The following is a 20,556-nucleotide window of genomic DNA, read 5'->3' as shown; positions in this document are numbered from 1 at the left end:
CAAAGCATATTCCAAAACCCAAGGGCAGGCACTGAGGGTGCCCTGCAGCATAAGATACCCATGTGTAGTGCAAGGACACGTAGCACCTACTCCATCTGAGCAGGGCTGCACCATCCCTGCACCACTGAACTGCACCACGTGAGACACAGAAAAGCCAGACCTCCATGCTGACCATGAGGTGCTGCGGCACACCTTGCAGTCAATCTCCAGGGCTGCAGTGACTGAAGTGATGACGCGCTGCAGTTGTAATGAAAGACCCTCCCCAGTCGCACTGCACTCGTGGGCAGGGCGCAGAGCAGCCCTTGCTGACTCCACAAGCAGAATGACATCCACCCCAAATAACCTGTTTGCTCCCATTCAGACAGGAGGCTACGAGAGACAAGCTTTACACAAGCATCTCAAGCTATTTAAAGCAACATGTTTACTATTTCCAGAACACAATCTGAATGAACTTCATGAGCCAGCACTTAACCTACTTCAGCCGGTGCAGCCCTGACTCACAGGGCAGGCACCCGGTGAGCTTAGTGAGGGACTTGATATCACTTCTTTATCTTGTACATGCTAAAACAGCAACCTGGGAGAGAGCTTAACTAAGGGAGCAGCTCCTTCCCTACACTAATCACAACAAGAATTCAAAGAATTAAGAAGAATGCTTCTACAGTTACTTAAACTTAGTGAGGTTACAGTATGGCTAATACATAAACCTGTCCCCATACTAACCATTACAGTAACCTCAAAGGTCAAAACCCAGCCATTGCCTGGTAGTTCTCAGACTGCAACAACACATTTTGTTACCCTGGCTTATATAACTAAATAAAATAATTAGTATTACAGCTCACCCTTGTAGCTATTCACAACAGCTTCTACAAACTGGCCCACACAAAGTGAAACAAGTAAGTGGATGTAGAGATTGCACAACAGAGATCAGGAGTTACCAGGAAAGTCTCTGTAATAAAAGCAGCAGCAATCTCACCCACGTTCAGCTGCAACACTGCTGATGTGCTCTGCCCTTTATTAAGTACTGCCTTCTCCTCCCATCCTTCACATACCCACCCCCAAAATTCACCTCTGCTTTTGTATATGTTTTTAAACTGCTGTTTCTACCCACTGCTGTTGGTTGAAATCACTCCCAACTAGTCCTGCTGCTCATTCTCACATGTAAGTGATACTAATCTGGCTGTTTTGGTCAAAGTTGATGTATTTGACTCATTTGTTCACACTCACCCTGTGAGAAACCCTCATTCCTATACAGAGCCATTACACTACTATCTGCAGCATAAAGGCAGTAGTCATAAAGCAATTTTAACTCAATTTACTTTAAGGATCAAAGTTATCCAAATGTTTTGCCTGCTGTCGAGCTGAAGCTTCAAGAAAGACTAAATCAAGCATTCAGGTGTTGCAGGTGATGAAGAACTGCTTACAAAAATTAAATTGTTGCCTAACACCATGGAGGTCCAAGACATAGGATTAAAAAAACTGATTATCAATAGAAAATAGCTCTATCAGCAGTTGTCAGAGTTTGAACCACTGATGCACACTCAGAAAGCCCCAAGATGCACATTGGCAGGAGCCAGGCCATGCTGGAGGAAGTATCACATTGCACATTCATTGTTCCTGCATCCCTCAAAGCAGCTGCTCTGGCTGGGCAGGGTGCCAGCTGCAGCTTTGACCTGACCTGGTGTGGCATTTAGGCGCTCTCAGTACCAAGAAAACCCAGTAGTAGAAAATCCAGATGACTTTCAAGCATTTCTAAGAAAAGAAGCACCCTGTACTAGGAAAGTACAACTTCAGTCCCTGAGTTGACTGTTTAAAGACGCTTAGAACTCTTCATTGTGTTGTCTTATCAGTCTAATGTTAATTAATGCATGAGATGCCCCAGGATTCAATAGTTGAAACTATTACTGATGTGGATAAAGCCAGGTATTTGGTGTTAACTATTTAAACAGACCAAGCACCACTTCACAGAAAACACAAACAGTTTGGGATTTTAAAGCATGCTACCAGGATTATTACTTTCTGGAACCCCACACCACCACACTAGGGGAGGAGTAACACAGGAATGTTGAACACCAGAAAGACTTCAAACTAGTGTGGTGTTTGATCTAAAACAGAATTAAATCTCACTGTCACAGTAAAACTTGCTTACACACCAAAAAACACGTGCAACCTCTTGGCTGCTCTTGCCTTGTCGCACCTCAGGATCAACTGACATAACTCACGAAGCAGAACACTGGAAAAAGCTCAGCAGTTTCCACTTCAGCCAAGAAGCATTTCTGTGCTCGAGCTGCAGTCGGCAGCCTGCGGCAGCCCCGAGACAGAGCGGGTTTGCTGCAGGGAGCCCAGAGGGGCTGCCGGCCACGCTCAGCAGTGACCCTGCCTGCTGCCAGCCAGGGGCTGGCTCTGCCCCTGCCCCAGCCCTCGCCCCGTTCCTCCGGTCTGCTCGTGAGCAAACGCTCCCAGGGCACAGACACCGCGTCCTGCCGCGCTGCAGCGCCCACAGCTCTCCCTGCACACAACACTGAATGCACAAAGTCATCCTGGGCCTTCGGGGCTGGAAACACCTAATGCTTTTGTTATCTTTTCCTACAGTCTTTTCCACTTGTTTTTACAGCTGTCTTCGTGTCCTAGAAGGTCTGATGTTTCACAAGTTTGAATTTTCAGCTTCTAGTGCAGAAAAAGATCCTTCCCAAATTTAGCACTACGTGAGAGCAAAGCAGGCCTGTACAGCAATCTGCCTGAACGCTTCAATCTCTTTCTGCATACATGAATCACTCACTTTACTGGATATTAATGCAGCATTTTCCATGAGAACCGAAGGTATGGCATATTCCTTCCCAAGAGAGCATGAAAACCTAAACCAGAGGGGGAGTGCAGTGAAGTGTGAAGGTCTGTGGAAGAATACAACAAAGTCAAAGTACGTAGAAATAAATAGTTTACGGTATTCAGAGCTGCCTGCCCGACTTCTTTTACCTCTTCTAAATAAAGGTGGAAATCAGAATATTAAAGATGCAACAGTGGAAGGAGCAAGCCAGGAACAAGGACAGAAATTAAGAACAGGCATGGATAAATTAATAATCTGAATTTTCTCATCAATGAATTCTGAACTTTAAAAGCAATGACAATGGAAACTTTACTGTCAGAATTAGACTTTTGATTTTCTAGCACTAATATTTATCAAATAGGGACTGAAGCAACAACCAACAAGTACATTTTCAGAACTCAACTATCAAAAAAACCAGTTCTGTAATGGAAAAAGCCCAAAACAAAAAACCAACACCAAAACAAAGAAAATAAAACACATCAAACCAAAACACACCTTTCATCCCCTTCTGCCTCTAAAGCTTCACCCAACCACAGCTATTCAAGATCTTCATTCAGATGTAAGAACCCTTGCTTCAAGCTGAAGTAAATAAATCCTTTAGTGCTGAAAAATACTGATTTGAGAGAATTCCTTGCTGAGAAGCCTTCTGTAACTTCAGCAGGTGTTTGTGTAAACCTCTCAGGACACCAGAGCAGTGGCAGAAATGTCTGGAACCCCAAAACTTTCATCTTCAAGCAGCTGTGGCTCCCATATACCACCTTCAGATCTATCATAAATCATATCTGCCCCATGTTAACTTCTCCACAAGCACTATTATCTAACTGCTGACCGGGTTTTGAGCAACCACTTGGTAAGTTGAGCTTTTTAGGAAGATTTGAGAACATCAAAATATTTGCAGTAAAGCTTAAAACAAAAATCCTTAAAAGCACTTGTTTTCAACAGAGGTCTTCCATAAACTGACTTGGAAGTGAATTTGAAATCACAGAAAAAGTATTTTTGGAAGCAATAAGGAGCCACCAAGACACATGAAAGGAAGGTCTGACTGAACTTGCCCTAACGGTAGCCCTGATCGTCACTGAGCTCTATGCAGATGTAGCCCATCTTGTATGACACTTCCAAGCAAGCTTTCTGTAGTATTAGCTCAGGACATTGTGCACAGCAGTCATTTTGCTTAAGACCACAATGTAAATTTCAAAGCATATACATCTGCTAGGATTTGGGGCATGCAGAGAAGGTAAGATAAGAAGACTTCTAAAATAAAATGGGTAAGCAAGCTGACATTCTAAAAAACCCTGATATTCCTTGGAAACTTAATTACATTTTTGCTTCAAATGTTTCCAATACTTGCCTCATTTTTCAACAGATGCTTTCATTAAGGTTTATGTTTGGAAATTGATGTATTTCCAAGCTATAGTTTGTGCCTTACATTAAAACACACAGTACCTTAATAGGAAGATTCTACTGAAATAGCTGGAAAGAAAGCATCAGGTCTTGACACTGCAGAATAAACTACTCATCATGAAATCATCACTTCAAAATAGTCTTACAGGAAAAAACAGTCAAGACTGGCTAAATATTAGTGCATATACAATTCTGCAGCAATTCTAAACAGCCAAAAAACTTCCTATAGACATGGGCTGTAACAGGTTTCCTCCATACACTCTGCTGTATGGATTATTTAAAAGGTGTAAGATCTGAGCAACTGAAGCTATTCAGTGGCCTGAAATACTGCATCTCCCCTCCAGAGCTTGAAGAATGCAAGCACTGAACCTAGCCAAAAAAGGGGCAGGTTTTCAATTTTACATAAAGAAACCTGCACCAGACCACACAGGCAGTTGAAAGGCAAATCCAGTAATACTTCTGGTCTAGATTAGCAAACTAATCCCAGCAGTGATTAACACAGAGAAACAGGTAAGATCTGATTAGCTAACTAGCAAACTTGCATCTTAGCCAAAACTCAGAACACTGTCTAGTCATACCTAGAACAGAACTGATTATCAACCTTATCAGTAACTACACAGACTGCTTTACCCCCACAGCTCCACCAAAAACGTTATATTTTTTAAGAGGAAAATCCTTTAAGATATAAGGAAGTTGTTTCACAAACGTACAAGGGAAGGACAGTTGCCATCATAGAGACTTTTACCCAAGTGGATATAAATCAGTTAGCATCAGACAGTTCCAGTATCTACCTGACTGGTATCTTGATATAAAGCCTACTAATACTGGGGTACCACAAACTGCATGTTTTAGCCAACACTGTGTCCTATTCAGCTTTTCTTTTGCACAGTGCATCACATAAGGGACACTGGTGCACAACTATGTCCCTTCCTTACAATTTTACTGCTGCTTTTGCAAACTGCCTCCTCACCACTGGTCATAACAGAACTATCACACAAACCTTCCAAGCCTGCTATCTACTGAAGGCAGTAGGGTTATATTCACAAGCACAAAGTGTTCTCAGACCATAATGTTACATTCAGTTTGACATTTTTAACTGTAGCACTCAACTCTGCTGACCAAGAAATTCCAAAGAAGTGAGTTCTGCTACATGCATTTGTATTACATACAAAGTATAGGCATGAACTGAAGTTTTCTAGCCCTTGAATCAGCACCTCTAATGAAGAGGGAAGTAGAACTCTAAATAAAATTCTGGAGTAAAACATCCCTCCATTGAGCTAGAGCACCTGTAGTTGCCATATTAGAATACTACCTCTTTCCAACTGCTTATTTGAAGCTTCTTTAGTCAATCCATTTATACAGGGGTTTGCTTGCTCTTACTTAGCTTCATAGAATTACTCAAACCAAGGGAAGTAAGATTACTCAGAAATCATTGCATGGGGGAAGACAGTGGTATCAACTTTTTGCTACCATGTGTACTCCATTCCTCATGGCGTCCTTGCTTTTCAAAAAGCAGGCCATTTTTCTGTGGTCTCTGCTTTTAAACATCTTTCCAGAGCTCTCAGCATTCTATATACTTCAGAATACATTCTGTATGCTTCAGAACATCAGAATATATTCTATATGCTACAGAACTTGAAGAACTGGGTTTCACAGGCAGAACCTAAGTGGCATTAGGGTATAGCGCAAGCATCCTGCTCTCCTGCCAAAGGTGACAGACCCAGGGCACAAGCACACCTACAACAACTACACATTAGCACCGCTGATCTAGAAACACCCTTTCTGCAAGAGCTCCCTTCCCACAGTGAGCAAAGCAAAATCTCACCCGTGTCATTTTAAAAAAGTCTAAGGATGGCCTGTTCCATCGTACATCCTCCTCCCGTCTGCGCTTCAGCCGGCTTTTCTTCTCGTTCAGCACGCAGGGCTGCGAGCGGCACCTGAGCAGGCCCTGCCGCCGGCTGAGCTCGGGCGTGGAGGTGGGAGTGCTGCTGGCTGAAGGCAAGAGGTTCCCCGTCTCGGTGATGTGCTCCTGCGAGAGGGACAGGCGGCGCCTCGGGTTAAAGTCACAAGGGCCTCCGGAATTCCAGCGGGTGCTGGAGCTCGTGCTGCCCTCGCTGCTGTCCACAAACCCGCTGCTGGCAGAGGAAGGTCTGGGTACTGGAGAGGTGTTGAAGCTGGTGACAGTGAAGACGTTGTTTAGGGACAGGATGTTCTGCGGCAGGCTGATGCTTGTGCTTCTCTGCAAGGTGGCACTTCCGTGGCTGTTGCAGCGCTGCAAGGTAGCGCTGCCGCCGCTGTTACAGCGTCTCTTGGACACAGGAGTCCACACCTTGGAGCCGCCGGGCTTCCAGGGGGAGCGGCAGCGCGCCAGCTCGTCGGGCTCCGACAGCGAGCGGCAGTGGCGCTTGGTGGGCGGCGCCAGCGGCTGGCCCGCGTTCTCGTTGAGGTTCAGCTCGCTGATCCACCCCGACACCATGGACGCGCTCGACGCCTCCTGCTGCCACGGCAGGCTGCCATGGCCGGCGGCGCTGAACGGGCACACTGCGAAGGGGTACGCCGAGCTCCTGCTGCTGTCAGGCTGCGCTGGGTAACCCCCATTTAAAGCTTTCCAAGGACTGTCTTCTGAAAGCAAGACAAGATACAGGTCAGAGGTGACAGGAGAAAGAACCATTTGTGTTAAGCCTTGTTTAATGTAAAGCCATCGAAACATCTTTAGAAGGATGAACTATAAACACTCAGCTCCTAATCAAAATTTCACACTATAAAAATAAGTAGAAAATTCAAAAACACAAAGACCAAAGTATTTAATCAGGAACCAATGAGGCATTCCAATATATACGTACCTTGCTAATACATTTTCCTTTACAATGAATAACTACAATGGTTTTTTTTTCAGTGAGCAACACGACAGTTTCCTACTGCACAGCACACACTACAATTAAATCAGACTAGTGAACAAGCTCAGGTACAAACAAAACAGATTAACAACACAAGACGCTGTTGAGAACACAGATTCTTGCAAGAAGCCATCAGGGAACTTTTCATTTTTTATGCAAGAGCTGGATAATCACTTCAAACTGCCATTCTTCATTTAGCTCTTATGCTTTTCTATCAAAAACACCTTAGAAAAGTTCCAAAGGATGTTCACATTCACTGCTCTGAAAAGCTTTACTTTAAATTAAAACAGTATAATGTTAAATCAGACTGAAGACTGTTGCTTCCCCCCTTACATTCTGACTATAAGAAAAAAACCCAAATCTTAATTTAATGCAATGCATAAAATAAAGTATCCCTTAAGAACCTCCTGCAAGTCTTGCTGTGAACGCAGACACAGTGCACAACTTCTCATCTGGAGTGACAAGGCTGGGTTAAAAGCAGTCTGTCAGTGCAGCCTCTCACTCTTTTGTGAAGCATTTCTTTGAGAACATTCTGCACATTTTACAGCTGTTCCTCCACATTATACAATGAAGTGTAAGAAGAACTACAGCAGACTTCGGATTTGCAAATTGAAAAGCAGCAAAACTGTTGGCCAGCTAACAGTGCTTCATGCTTGGTTAGAAAATTTGCTAATTTAAACCAATTAGCCAAATAAGTTTCACTTATCCTGGCTTTAAAGAAAGAACATTTAAAATACCCATTTTTTCCCATACATCTACTTTAAGAACCTAGATAGAACCTAAACTCTGAATGCTAGTATATTCTTATGCTTGATTTTCTAAACTAAGTTTTAGAGTAATAAACAGCTAAAAGACTTGCTGAGTAGCTTTAAAAGTTGCAAACCCAAATAGTTGTACATGTTCCATGCCCAAAGTATGTCATGGATTATCCTGTTTATTTGGATCTTATTTAAAGAACACCCTATTGTCTCAAAATCATTTAACTGTGCAGACAGCTGGCCTATTCAAACATGTTTTATTAGAATTCCTCTGTCCTTCCTCCTCCATTCTTTCAGATGGGTACAACCACATACTGTGCTTTGCCTTAAGCATGCAAGCTCTTCAAGGCAGGGACCATCCATAATTCAATGCAAGTAAAGGGCCAACACAATGGGGTCCAGCTAATGTATGAAACTCCTGGCATCTACTGCAGGAGAATTTCCTAGCTGGAACTCACCTGATTTTTTTTTTTTTTTTAATCCTTAGGAAGCTTTCTTCCAGGCTAGGAGACTTATTTAAAAGTTTAATGTAAAAATAAAAAAGTCAAGAATCTGTGTTTTAATTGTTTACATGGCAGAAGCACCTAATAATTTAGGAAAACAGCTCTAAGGTCAGAGTCCAATCATTAACTTAAATCTACCAAGTCCACCATTAAACCATGTTCCAAGTGCCACATCTACATGTATTTTAAATACCTGCAGGGATGGTGACTCCACCACTGCCCTGGGCACCCAGTTTCCATACTTGACAACCCTTCCAGTGAAGAAATTTCTCCTGACATGCAATCTAGGCCTCCCCTGGTGCAATTTGAGGCTGTTACCTCTTGTCCTGTCACCCGCTATTCAGGAGAAGCCTTTCCCTCATGCACAAGACAGGTCACCTTGTTAGAGAAGACTGGGTTGGTCCAGCAGGACCTGCCTTTCACAAAGCCCAGACTGACAGCTTGTAGCTCCCAGATCCCCCTCCAGGCCCTGCTGGCAGATGAGTGTCACATCTGGTGACCTCCGGGCCCTGGGACCTCCCCAGAGAACCAGGAGTGCTGGTAAATGCCAGAGTGGCTCAGTGAGCCCATCCATCCATGGCTCCCTCAGTCCTCCTGGGTGGGTCCCATCCAGCCCCACAGCCCTGTGTGGGTCTGAGTGATGCAGCAGATCTCTGACCATTTCCCCTTGGATTATGGGGGCCTCATTCTGCTCCCCATCCCTGTCTTCCACCTCAAGGGGCTGAGCACCCAGAGAACAACTGGTCTTACTGTTAAAGACTCTGGCAAAGAAGGCACTAAATACCTCAGCTTACATCATCCCTTGTCCCTATATCCTCCTTGCATCCAGTAAAGGATGGACATTTTCCTTAGCCCTCCTTCTGTTGCTGAAGCATTTACAGAAACATTTTAATTGTGTTTTATGGCAGTAGCCAGATCAGCTTCTTGTTGAACTCTGGCCCTTCTCATTGTCTCCCTGCATAAGCTGACAACATCCTCATAGTCCTCCTGAGTTGCCTTCCTCTCCCTCCAAAGGTCACCTCTCCTGGCTTTTTTTCCTTAGCCTTGAGCTCCAGCCAAAGCTCTCTGTTCAAACAGACCAACCATGCTCCCCACTGGCTCATCTTTCAACAGCCTGCTCCTGCACCTTTAACATTTCCTTCTTAAATCACATCCAGCCTTCCTGGACTCCTCTGCCATTCAGGACTGCCTCCCAAGGGACTCTGCCCACCAGCCGCCTACTTCTGCCCTCCACCAGTCCCAGGTGGCAGTTCTCCTAATCCCTGCCTCCTCCCTTCTCCAAGGATCAAACCCCAGGCAGCCCCTGATCACCACCTCACCACCAGTCCTTCCCTGTTTAAAACCAGCAGGGTCTCTCCCCTGGCTGAGCTCACTCATCAGCTGCATCAGGGAGTTTTCTTCCACAAAGTCCAGGAGCCTCCTGGACTGCTTCCTCCCTGCTGTATTGTATTTCCAGCACACATCTGGTAAGTTGAAGTCCCCCATGACAGGACCAGCAATTGTGAGGCTTCTCCCAGCTGCTTACAGAGTCTGCTTCTCTTCATCCTGGTTGGGTGGTCTGTGACAGACTCCCACCAGGATACCTGCCTAGTTGGTAATGCTGTTTGGACAAAGCACCATTTGAAACTTCTCACAAACCAAGATTCACATTTTATGAGGAATCCCACTGCGCAAATAAAAGTTCTCCTTGCTCAGAGAAAACATAACATGCAAAATTTCAAGTCCATGCCTTAATAAGGCAGTACAAAGTTCACATATCAATAACTGGAACTCTTCTTTTTGCTAGATGGAGCTTATTCTAACAGGACCAAGGGGGAATGAAGGCAAATAACACTTCTATGAGGGCACTGGACTTCAGCTTCAGGTTTGCATCATGCTGGATGGTCTGTGTGGCAAAGAATATAATAAGGTGTGCAAAGATTTCTACTAGCTGAAGAATCTGAAGATGTTTAACATGAAAAACAGCATTAGTGTGCTTCTGCACACCAAGGCAGATATTGAACAAAAAAAAAAGTGTTACACGGGCTTTTTACTATGCAAAGCAGATCACAAGTACAAAACTAACAACCAGCTATTCCCAGTATTGTTCAAAGACCAGCTTAAACCAGCAGGCTCTACAGCAGCATGCTCCATCCCCCTCACCTTATTTACAAAAGAAAGGCTGCTTGCTATACCAATTACCTCAGTAAAACACAGCTAAGGCTCCTGAAGAACTTACCATTGATTTCGAAAGGGAACAAGCTGCCACTTTTGTTCAGCTTCTCAGATGAGTACTGAAATCAATCAGAGAAAAATAAGTTTTAACTGTGGAAAGAGTCAGCATTCACTTCAAGGAAACTGCATGCAGATTTTAGTTTCCCTATATGTGCAGTTAACAATGCCTTTAAAAGATGGGGTTCTCCAATGTAACTTGAAGAAATTCCTGAACAGCTGATCTTTATAAATAAGCCTCTGGCACCTAATTATTTGTAATGTTTTCTGATATATTGCTAAGTATCAAACTGTTTCAAGAGTTACAACATTAGCCCATGCAAATAAACTGGAAAATTAAGAGTGATAATTCATCCTTAATGAAAGAGCTTTGATCCAATTCTCATTTCAGCAGAGAGGAAATTACAATCTGGCAGTTGGGTTTCCATTTTCAGTCTTAAGGCTAGAAGGCAAAACACTTCATCTTCAACTAAGGGACAGGAACAGCTTTATCTAAATTAAATATACAAGGTCTTGAAGTTCACCACCATGAACACTGTTCCAATCAGGCTTTATTAGTATTTTACATTTTCTTATAATCAATGCAGCAAATTTATTTTTTTTACTTCTTCAAAGTAGAAAAGCCATTGAAAAATATCTTTCTTATCATCAAAACATCTTTAGCAGGCTGACTGCTTTTTAAATCTCAGCTTATTGGTGGAAAATAACATAACAGGCATGCTTAAAACAAGCTCTGTGTGTAAAGGCCTTCAATTAAGCCTCATCAGTAGCATCTACACAGTAAGACAAGTTTGTAGCTAATTTACCTAAAAAAATATTACTACAAAGGCATTCTTAATGGTCTAGATTTCTCAGACAAAGCACAGACCTTGCAAATCCAGCATCCTATAAAAGAGCTATAAATAAGTGGCTCATAGCTCCATCAAGCCAAGGCTCATTATTCACTCCCCCACCACCACCTCAGGATGGAGAGGAAGATTGCTTTAAAAAACAGCAACACACTTTATGTGAACATTGTTCTTTGTGTATAGCCAGAGAAGATAGCATTGTACATACACTTCCTTTCCAGATACAAAGTCAATTTTTAAACAAACATCCTTGGGCTACAAAGCCTTTTCTTTTTGTTTTTCTGTAGAGCAGCACATAGCACTAGTGACAACTTTATATCCTTGAGCCCCACAGAGACAAACACTGAGCTGTGGTAATATTCCCTTGGTGTTACTGTTTCACAGGTAGGAAATAACAGCACAGATTAAAGCATACAAGAGCAATGAGATTTTTAATCAGCATCTGCACATGTGTCAAAGCATTTCATTTTTACTTTGTAAATACATCTACAGATGCATTTATAACCTCTTTTTAAAGAAGCTACTCTGAGTAAACAGCAGAACCCCAAGTTTAAATCTCCATTGGATCTGCTGTTAATTACTCCAATTCAAACCATTTGAAGTCTGCAACTTGCCAGTTCCATAGAATTCACATTTAAAAAGCCAGTACCCATCGTTTACTTTAATCAGGTACCAGCTTCATGTGAAACACTGGAGCACATTAAGGTAACAGTGGTTACATTTCAGCTGTCCCTAAAGGAAAAATGGACAAATTAGACTTAAAGATAAGGTCTTCCACCAAATTCTTCCTTTCCATCGTTCCCCTAATAAAAGACAATACCAACCTACTCAAATATCAGACAGTAGCTACAGAAAACGTTTTCATAACAAAATTCTGTGTCAAAAAGTCTAAGAGCTGATTTATCCTGAGCCAGATGAAGAGAGTAAGATGAGTTAATACAGGCATAATAGTTGGGGCTGTTTAAAAGACTATTTATTCACACAGGCCAAGATATTCAATACCCATAAGGAAAAGCACCTCAAGGACAATCCTACATGGCAGTTGATACTTAGTTTTTACAGTTTTCAGCCAAATGCATCTTTAAAAAGGTTCTCTTCATGACGTCCAGGTTATTTGATTACCTGTACTTTTACCACCTTAAAAAGCCTTGTCCATCAGTTAGAGACTGAACTCCTTTATCTTCGACAACTGCAGAGCACTGAAACCATTTGTCAGGGGGACCGTGGAAAAGGCAGGATCACATGCACACAGACTATCTGTCCTCCAGAGAGCTGCAGTGCTCTCTAACTCGGAGAGAGCAACCTTGTCCTGCCAGCTATTTCTGACCAGGCTCTGGAGAAGTCAGTGCTCAGTTCCATGACAAAGCAGACACTTCTCCTCTGCCACTTGGGATCTCTTACACAGACTCCTCCTAAGTCACAAAAAAATTCTTTGCTAATTCTTTGGAGATTCAGACCAAAAACTCTAAGAACATGACATGTGACATCACATGCTGAAAGGGAGAGTATTTGCTGCACTATTTCCAGCAAAAGCTCAAGGCACTGAAATAAGGGCTGAGTGGCTAAGAGGACAGTAAGTAACAAATCTCCTTTACAATATATGCTTGGCTGTCTATAACTGAAACAAAACTACTTGGAAACAGTGTCTGCTGGTGTATTTTAACTACCTCTGGAAGCCTAAACTTGAGAAGACCCTGTCAGGCTGTAAATTTTTATAGGAGAGAGGATTTTCTTTATCTATACAGCACATGGCACAAGTCCCACTAGATATTACTGTAACAGGGCACTGAACCGGTTTATCAGCTCTCCTGGGCTGGCCACACTCTACCCTCCCCCAGACATTGCCTTTGTGCTAGGAGCTACCTGAAGCTTCCTCAATTAATACTTTATTTTGTGATTATGCCTGAAAAGTGCTTGCAATTGCTGAGAACCTTGACAGGGAAGTCTGCTACCCTCTGTGTGAAGGAAATTTTCCTTAGAATAAGGCCAAATTATTCAACAAGGTCACTTTCCTGAAGAGGAAACACATCCATCTTGCAACTACTGCTTTTTGAATAGATGTTAAAACATCCAGAGAGATCTCATGCCTCTGGAGAATTTATTAGGGAAATAATGGCATATTCTAAGATAAACACATAAAACAATGAAGCTACAAGTTTCACCTGAGGTTAGAATTGTTTGCTTCATGCCAAGAAGTGGATCTACTTTGAAATGCCTGTTCATAAATAAAATCTCTTTTGTGCAGCTGGACAGACTGTGTCCAAAAGGAAAGGAAAGGTGTGGTACAACATTTAGGACAGTGCTGCAAGTTTCAGTTGGATTTCTGAATCTTAACAGCTGTTCTTTCATTAAAATACTCACTCAAAAAGACACCTAGTCTGAACTGAATAAGTGCAAGAGCTGTGCAAGTGAAGACGACAATGAATTATAATTTACATCACTAATTTTAAATGTTCTTTGCTAGCAGAAGCCAACTGTAACAAAAATAATTCTTGCTATTCTTCTACACTCCAGTGTACTGCATTAAGGACTTCACAGCCTGTGCTATCCCTCCTCATTATACTCAGAATGACAACTTCATCTTCATACTTTTAAAATTAATGGCTATAATTTCAAGGCTTTTTTTTTTCCAGTTTCCAAGTACATTTGAGTTCCTCCAATTTATCAGCATCCTTTCCAAACCACAGGGAAGCCACTGTTTATCATTCAAATACTAATTTAACCACCACCATACAGATGTGACTCAGTCTGAATAAGCCATGCCAGACCTCTGTTTCTCTACCAAATATCCTCCAAATATGACTGGATATGAAATAGTGAGGAGGAACACTTTGACCTTTTCTCAGGATGCAAAGAAGTGATTAAGTCAAGTAGTCTGACCAGTGGCTTTTCCTCTGAGGAAGAGAGTTTAATTCTACATCTTTTAACATATATAAGACTCAAAAATTAAAAATAACAAAACCCTACATGACTGCAAGGGGTTTTACTGTAAAACTTGTTCCTTTTACAAATCCTTGACTGGCAGTGCTCATGCTTCCTTACTACCACACCTTGAAGTCTTACAGCTGTCACTTCACAAAACAACATGAGATTCTATACAGCAATATGAAAAATATACAAGTTTAGTCAGAATACAGACAAATCCAAGACTTCTGAATTCTATAAAAGTTCTGAGAGTTCAAGGGACCAGAGACCAACTATCTGATTTAGGGCTGCTGTCAACTCATGAAAGTCACAATGTGCTCCCAGAACTTCTCTTTTGTGAGGTAGAGTTGAGCAACCAGGGACACTACTTTGTGAGCTACAATATCCAAATTGAGGAAAAAAGCTTGGGACAGGCTCCCCGCTTCTACAGCAAGTCACTCAGTCATTTTCCTGAAGGCAGGTGCAGGACAAGGCTGTACAACATCACTGAGCGTGCACTGGCTGAATTACACCAGCTTGGAAAATTAGCATGCCATTTGAGAGAGCAGTAAAAAGCTGCAGCCAGTATTTTACAACATAAAAGAGAGGTACTTGGTCACCACACAGCTTACATAAATGAAAAAGTGTACTCTGTCCTATGCATGTTGTCTTTGTGCCCAGTTCGGCTGCACAGTACATGGCTTTGAAAGAGCCATTCTTTCTTCTTTTATAACCCTCATTCATGAGCTGTATAACAGAATAGCTTTTCCCCAGCTATTTTATCTACTTGTGCCCAGACACTTGTGCAGATGCACAGTAAAAGGTATCACAAAACTGATAAGGTTTAACTACATTAACCCAGGCAAAAAAAGTTGGTCTTAATCCTCAATCAGCTCACAATGAGGTTCACCACATGGTGTCACAGAACTTTGTGCCAGCACAACTAACAAAAGGTGCAGCCAAGATCACTTCAGAATTGCTCCAAACTGCTGCTATTAGAAGAAATTACAGCATTAACCTGAACTTCTTGCCAAAAAGCCTAAATGTGCTAGCAGTGATACCAGACTATCACCAGCAGTCTTTTTCTCTTAGTGACATTTAGCAATTGCCTTCACCAGTGGAAAAAGCACACTTTTTTTATCATCTCAGGTTCTCATTTTAGTCAGGGAGCCATTATTTGCTTCCATGAATCCTTTTTAGTAGGGAGCAACCTACTTGCACACTTTTATTCACGCTTGCTTCTCTACTTCCACACCTCACTCTGCAATTTCCACACTTTTTCAGGGTGCCATTGTGTACAAACCGAACCTGTTCCTGTCATCAGAACCTATTTTCTGTAAGAACTAAAGCACTTACAAAACCAATTACTTGACAGATAAAAGGAGGAGAGGAACAGGAGAAGGCTGAGGACGAAGCAACTGATGAGACATCATGTGCCATTTTCCGCTCTACTTGTTCTTTTTCATGCTTTATTATAAGTCCAGATAAGGAGAGGAATAAAAAACAACCAACCTACAACACATTACAGCTAACACACTCCTGCGCAGACTCCACACAGCGTAAAAGCAGTAATATGGCCTTCTCTGCTATTAGAGGTCTGTGGTCCAAAACTTTCAGTGACTTTTGGTAAAAAGACTGGAAATTGCAAGGTGCTGCACCATGTTTGTCACTAAACACTGCTACTGGCTGTAAGTCATTATTGGCTCACAATTAGGCCCCAGAGTTTAGTTACAAATTATGACTTTGCCAGTTCACAGACACAGCAGATTCTCCTACAAACTGCATGGCCCAAATGCTTCATCAAACCAGAAAAAATAAATGCAAGCTAAGCATGCACTTCTCCTGAGAGTGAACAAAACTTCAACACCTTTAATCTGCCTTTCAAGAATAGCACATATTTAAGGGGAAGGTGAAATTAAAGTAAAATAAATTACTGGAAGAACTCTAAATGGACCTGCTACAGTTTTGAAAATGAAGCTGCTTGATAAATGTCTACTGTTACATATCCTTACTGGACAAGGAACTGCATATATGAGAACTGCAGGTGCTTGTGCACAAATTCCACCACATGCAAGGTATACTCCACCTGCTTTGGGCTCTTGAAATCAATAAGGAAGCAGTTCGGTTGTTTAAGTAAGTTACAACACAGAATCCAAAAGTAACTGACATACTTCAGGTCCAATATTTGATTATTTTAAAAAGTATCAAGACTTGAGTTGAGCAACACCTTGACATTTAGTTAAGTTCTCTTGTGTCCCGCTGGAACACTGAAGTTTGACTTACAGAAGGGTGCCACTGTAACCAAAGTTAGTAAAACAAAATTAGTGCATTCCATACAGAACATGGTTTCAGGGTTCTCAGGTAGGCACCTGGAACTGACAAGAGACTTTTCTGCATTACTCACTCTGGAGTAGCTATTTCATTCACAAGAGAGATGTGAAGAGAATAGATTCCCTCATGCCTAAATTGCATGTTTGAGTCACACAATGCAACCAGAGATTAAACCAGCAAGAATAACACTATAAACTACAAAGTTTTTCAGAGCACCAGGCATCTGAGACACTGAAAAAGCCAGGATCCACTCTACCACGAACAACAACAGTCTGGTAGCAACCTGACTTTTGGTTTAACTGTATTTACTTGATGATCTGTTTTCCTTCTGCCCAGTGGTGATAGCTACCTACATGGCAGTCAAGGATTGTTATAAGTAAATACTCTTGTCAGATATAAAGCTATCAATCACCTGGTCAGTATGGAGTGAAGCACACATTTTTATGGGTTTGCACACATTTCTATGGGTTGAAGTTTTCATTTTGCTAGCAAAAAAGGAATCCTGAGAAGCTTGGATAATCCTTGTCAGTCATTAGATGAGAACACTATTTCATGAAGAGAAATGGCTTTTGCTATTTAAAATGAAGTAGCAAGGTTAAAAAGATCATTAAACTAAAAAAGCAGCACTTCAAAAATGGACTAAACACTAAAGATCCACTTTTCCTTCCTATTACAACTCTCACCCGACCTTGCAAACCAGTTCTAACTCAAATAGCTGAATTCTGGCTGATCTGCATTGTTGAATAGGTTATGCAGTTGTGAGTTACTCAGCATTTCACATTTATTTCATGTTGTTTTGGTAGATCCTTACCAGATTAATATTGTATGTTTTACAGGTCAGGTCATCCAAGCTCTGGTTCTGCAGCTTTTCTGTTATTAGTGTTACCATGGTAGTTGCTCCTTTTCCACTGCTCACTCAAGTGTTGGAGGCTCTTCAGTCTCTTCTTTCAATACTCATGAGCCATTTCTGTTTTGGTCTAGAATCTTGAGATTTATGCTTCCATCTTACTGCCAAAGTTTATTTCCAAATGCTGTCAGTGTATCATGTCTGCTTTCCTGTAAAATTCAATTAGAAAAAAGGGAAAAGTCAGAAAAATTCTCACATATATAATAATTAGTATTGTAATAACACAACTCTGATTTGGACTGTTCCCTCATGCAAATATATCACTTTGTGACCAGTGCTGATGGCCTGGCATTGCAGACTACACATCTCTACTCATGAAAGAATACTCCTATTTGAGATTTCACTGATTAAAATTTCAGAAAGGAGATGAGACTCATTAATGATGCAGATCAGAGTATATGTTTGGCTGTTTCCTGCTTCCACCTAAGAGTTCAACCCAAGGCAGAGGGAAAGCTTTCCCTCATGCAAACTACTGAAGCCTAGGCCAGGTATACTGGAACAGCACATGACACAGGCACTTACCCACCCTACTGTTCTGCATGTTTAACACTATTTGGCATGTTAAAGCATTCTACTGTATTCTTTCACCACTAAGCCCCTCTTAAAAAGAAAAGTGAAGCACTGGGTAACAAACACCATACACACGTCCCAAACCCTCAGCTACTTTTAATATCTTGCCCTGTGTTTTTCTCAGCTTCTTCTTTAAAGGTTACATAATTGTTACCTGTCAGCAAACACCAGATCTGGTAACCAGGACAGATTCCCATACACACAAAAGTATCGCAGACAACAGCTTTGATATCTTTATTCTCTGAGCAGCCATCTAAATCAAAAGCATTGGGTTCATCAGCTCTCTCTTTTTATCTTAAATACCCTCTACATATTTCCTCTCTCTAGTGGCCTGTATTAACCATTCTTGATGATTTAAGCTGGCCAAGCATGTTCAGGGACCACTTATGGGATATGAAGTGGGACGAGATCTTCATAGAGGTATTTCCAAATTTAAACATGAGGCTTTGGGAAGGAACATTGATGCTACCAGGATTGTAAGTTTACTTACACTTCCTAGTTTTAGTATCTACTGTTTAAAAAAGGCAATAAATTATTTTCAAATAACATTTCCATAAAATATTGTCTCTTCTACACTACTAATTAGCTGTTTAAATAACCAGTACTAGCAAGCAAAAAAAGCAACTTGAGGCTGTGAGTCAAGTTAAACCAACTTAAATCTAGGATATTAACATTAGTAATGGTGATGCTAGACTACCTTTTAAACCTGTTGCCTTTAAGTACATCCTCAAATATGCTTTTCATATGCTAACCATGCACTATTTCACCTTCACAGCAGTCTGCTACACAGCAGCCTCCCTCAGCCTAAAAGTTATCCCATAAATGTAACTTCTGCCCAACTTTTGGCCTTGTTACTATATTTATCTACATCTTTTTTTTTTTTTGCTGTAAGATAGAATGCTTAGAAATGCTCTTCCACCACAAATGCTACCCAGATAGCTGGAAATTCAGCTGGTCTGTTTTTACTTCATGTACTCTATCTTTCAGAAAGGCACACAACATGAAATATTTACATCTTGTTCTGAAATTACAGGTAAAATATCTTAAAACCCTCAAGTTCACACACTCACCGGTAAAGGTGGCACTTACACTGTTCAATGTGAGCAGTCAAAGCAAAGTGTGGCTCACAAAATACCGAAGCCAAGTTTGAGGGCAAGCATGTGAACACAGCAGTAACTAGAGCAGCACAATCAAACATTGCTGTGCCCCTTTTAAACCTGGTGGAGTTTAAAGTAAATCTGGAAATCCAGAACACAAGTCACAAGAAAGGCTGCCTGGAGGTCAGATGTTGCTCCTTTACAGGCTGAAAACATACTGAAGAGCTTCATAACTGGTGCAAAGACTTCCAGATCCATGTTCAGGATGAATGTCTCCATTAGTGAGAGGCTACTATTAAGAACCAGCTGAAAAGTTCAGCACATGTTTAGTTACTTCTATTAAGAAGGGCCATAGAAGAATTTGTGGGTTTTTATTTCCCTCAAGCAAAAAAATCAAAATCCAGTAAAGCTACTCAAGATGGGAGAAAAACTAATCTGTTATCAGTTAATCATATTTTGCTTAGTACTTCAAATCTTTAAATGTTTCAGTGCAATTTTCAGTCAGTTTAATATAAGCTAAAATAAGGAGAGACTAGACAGAATGACATTAGACTTTAGTTAATGAACCAATTGAATCCAAGGATAAAGGGAAAGCAAACGAAATCACAGAAGCACAGCACTTTCAGAATCATGCTGAACGGTATTAGCCACATTCATAAATTCTACCAGCTACTGAAATTAGTATTTGGGCACTGCAACCATTCAGGCCCCTTCTGACATCAAGGGACCCAATCAGCTCTGAAACACAGGTAATGTGGAAACCCCCCCAAAAGGTTTCAGTTTAGCAGCTCACACAATAATTTTTCAAATGGAGACATACTCCACTGAAAAAGTTTGATTTTTAAGCATGGGGCAGGGACAAAAAGGTGCTAATAGCCTGAAAAGCTTTCATCTATCTGCTCCCCATCACAAGTAAATTCCATTTCTCAATATGAAGCACATCCCTGACAGCAGGGCTTGTAGTTCACATCAGAAGCACACTTCACAAGTGAATTCCCTTCTCACCCTTCTTAAACGTGCTTGATCAGCACATTGGTATTAACTGTTTTACACCAGAAATCTGTTCTTACTGGGCACTCCTTGTTAAGGGTGACACAACAAATGTTTCAAGTGGTCAAAATGTCACCAACACACTCCTAGCAGTGCAATGTCACCATCACACTCCTACCACTGAAAGCCATTCTAGGTTGCAGTTGGATGTGCCTCAGCTGCCATCACAACTGCCAACACATTCTCTTCCCTGGCTATTTGTGGCCCACAGCAGAGTGCCAGCACAAGTGTTTCTGCTCATCACAGAGAACTAGATCA

At 41.6% G+C, this 20,556-nt stretch overlaps 1 protein-coding gene across 2 annotated transcripts in view; it reads right to left on the bottom strand.

Moving 5' to 3' along the window:
• Window positions 1-20,556, bottom strand: part of FAM53A (family with sequence similarity 53 member A) — a 69,190-nt gene that overhangs the window by 31,702 nt on the left and 16,932 nt on the right. For both annotated transcript variants that reach the window (XM_059470877.1, XM_059470878.1), the window contains exons 2-4: window positions 17,486-17,730; window positions 10,599-10,653; window positions 6,048-6,844 (exon numbers count right to left, since the gene is read on the bottom strand). In XM_059470877.1, coding sequence (XP_059326860.1) covers window positions 6,048-6,844; window positions 10,599-10,653; window positions 17,486-17,563 — 930 coding nt within the window. In that variant the 5' untranslated portion in view covers window positions 17,564-17,730. The remainder of the gene's footprint in view (window positions 1-6,047; window positions 6,845-10,598; window positions 10,654-17,485; window positions 17,731-20,556) is intronic.

Source organism: Ammospiza nelsoni, chromosome 4 (assembly GCF_027579445.1).
Source record: "Ammospiza nelsoni isolate bAmmNel1 chromosome 4, bAmmNel1.pri, whole genome shotgun sequence".
Classification (NCBI taxonomy): Eukaryota; Metazoa; Chordata; class Aves; order Passeriformes; family Passerellidae; genus Ammospiza; species Ammospiza nelsoni.
The sequence above is the reverse complement of the archived record's forward strand: the minus strand, read 5'-3'. Positions and strand labels throughout refer to the sequence as shown.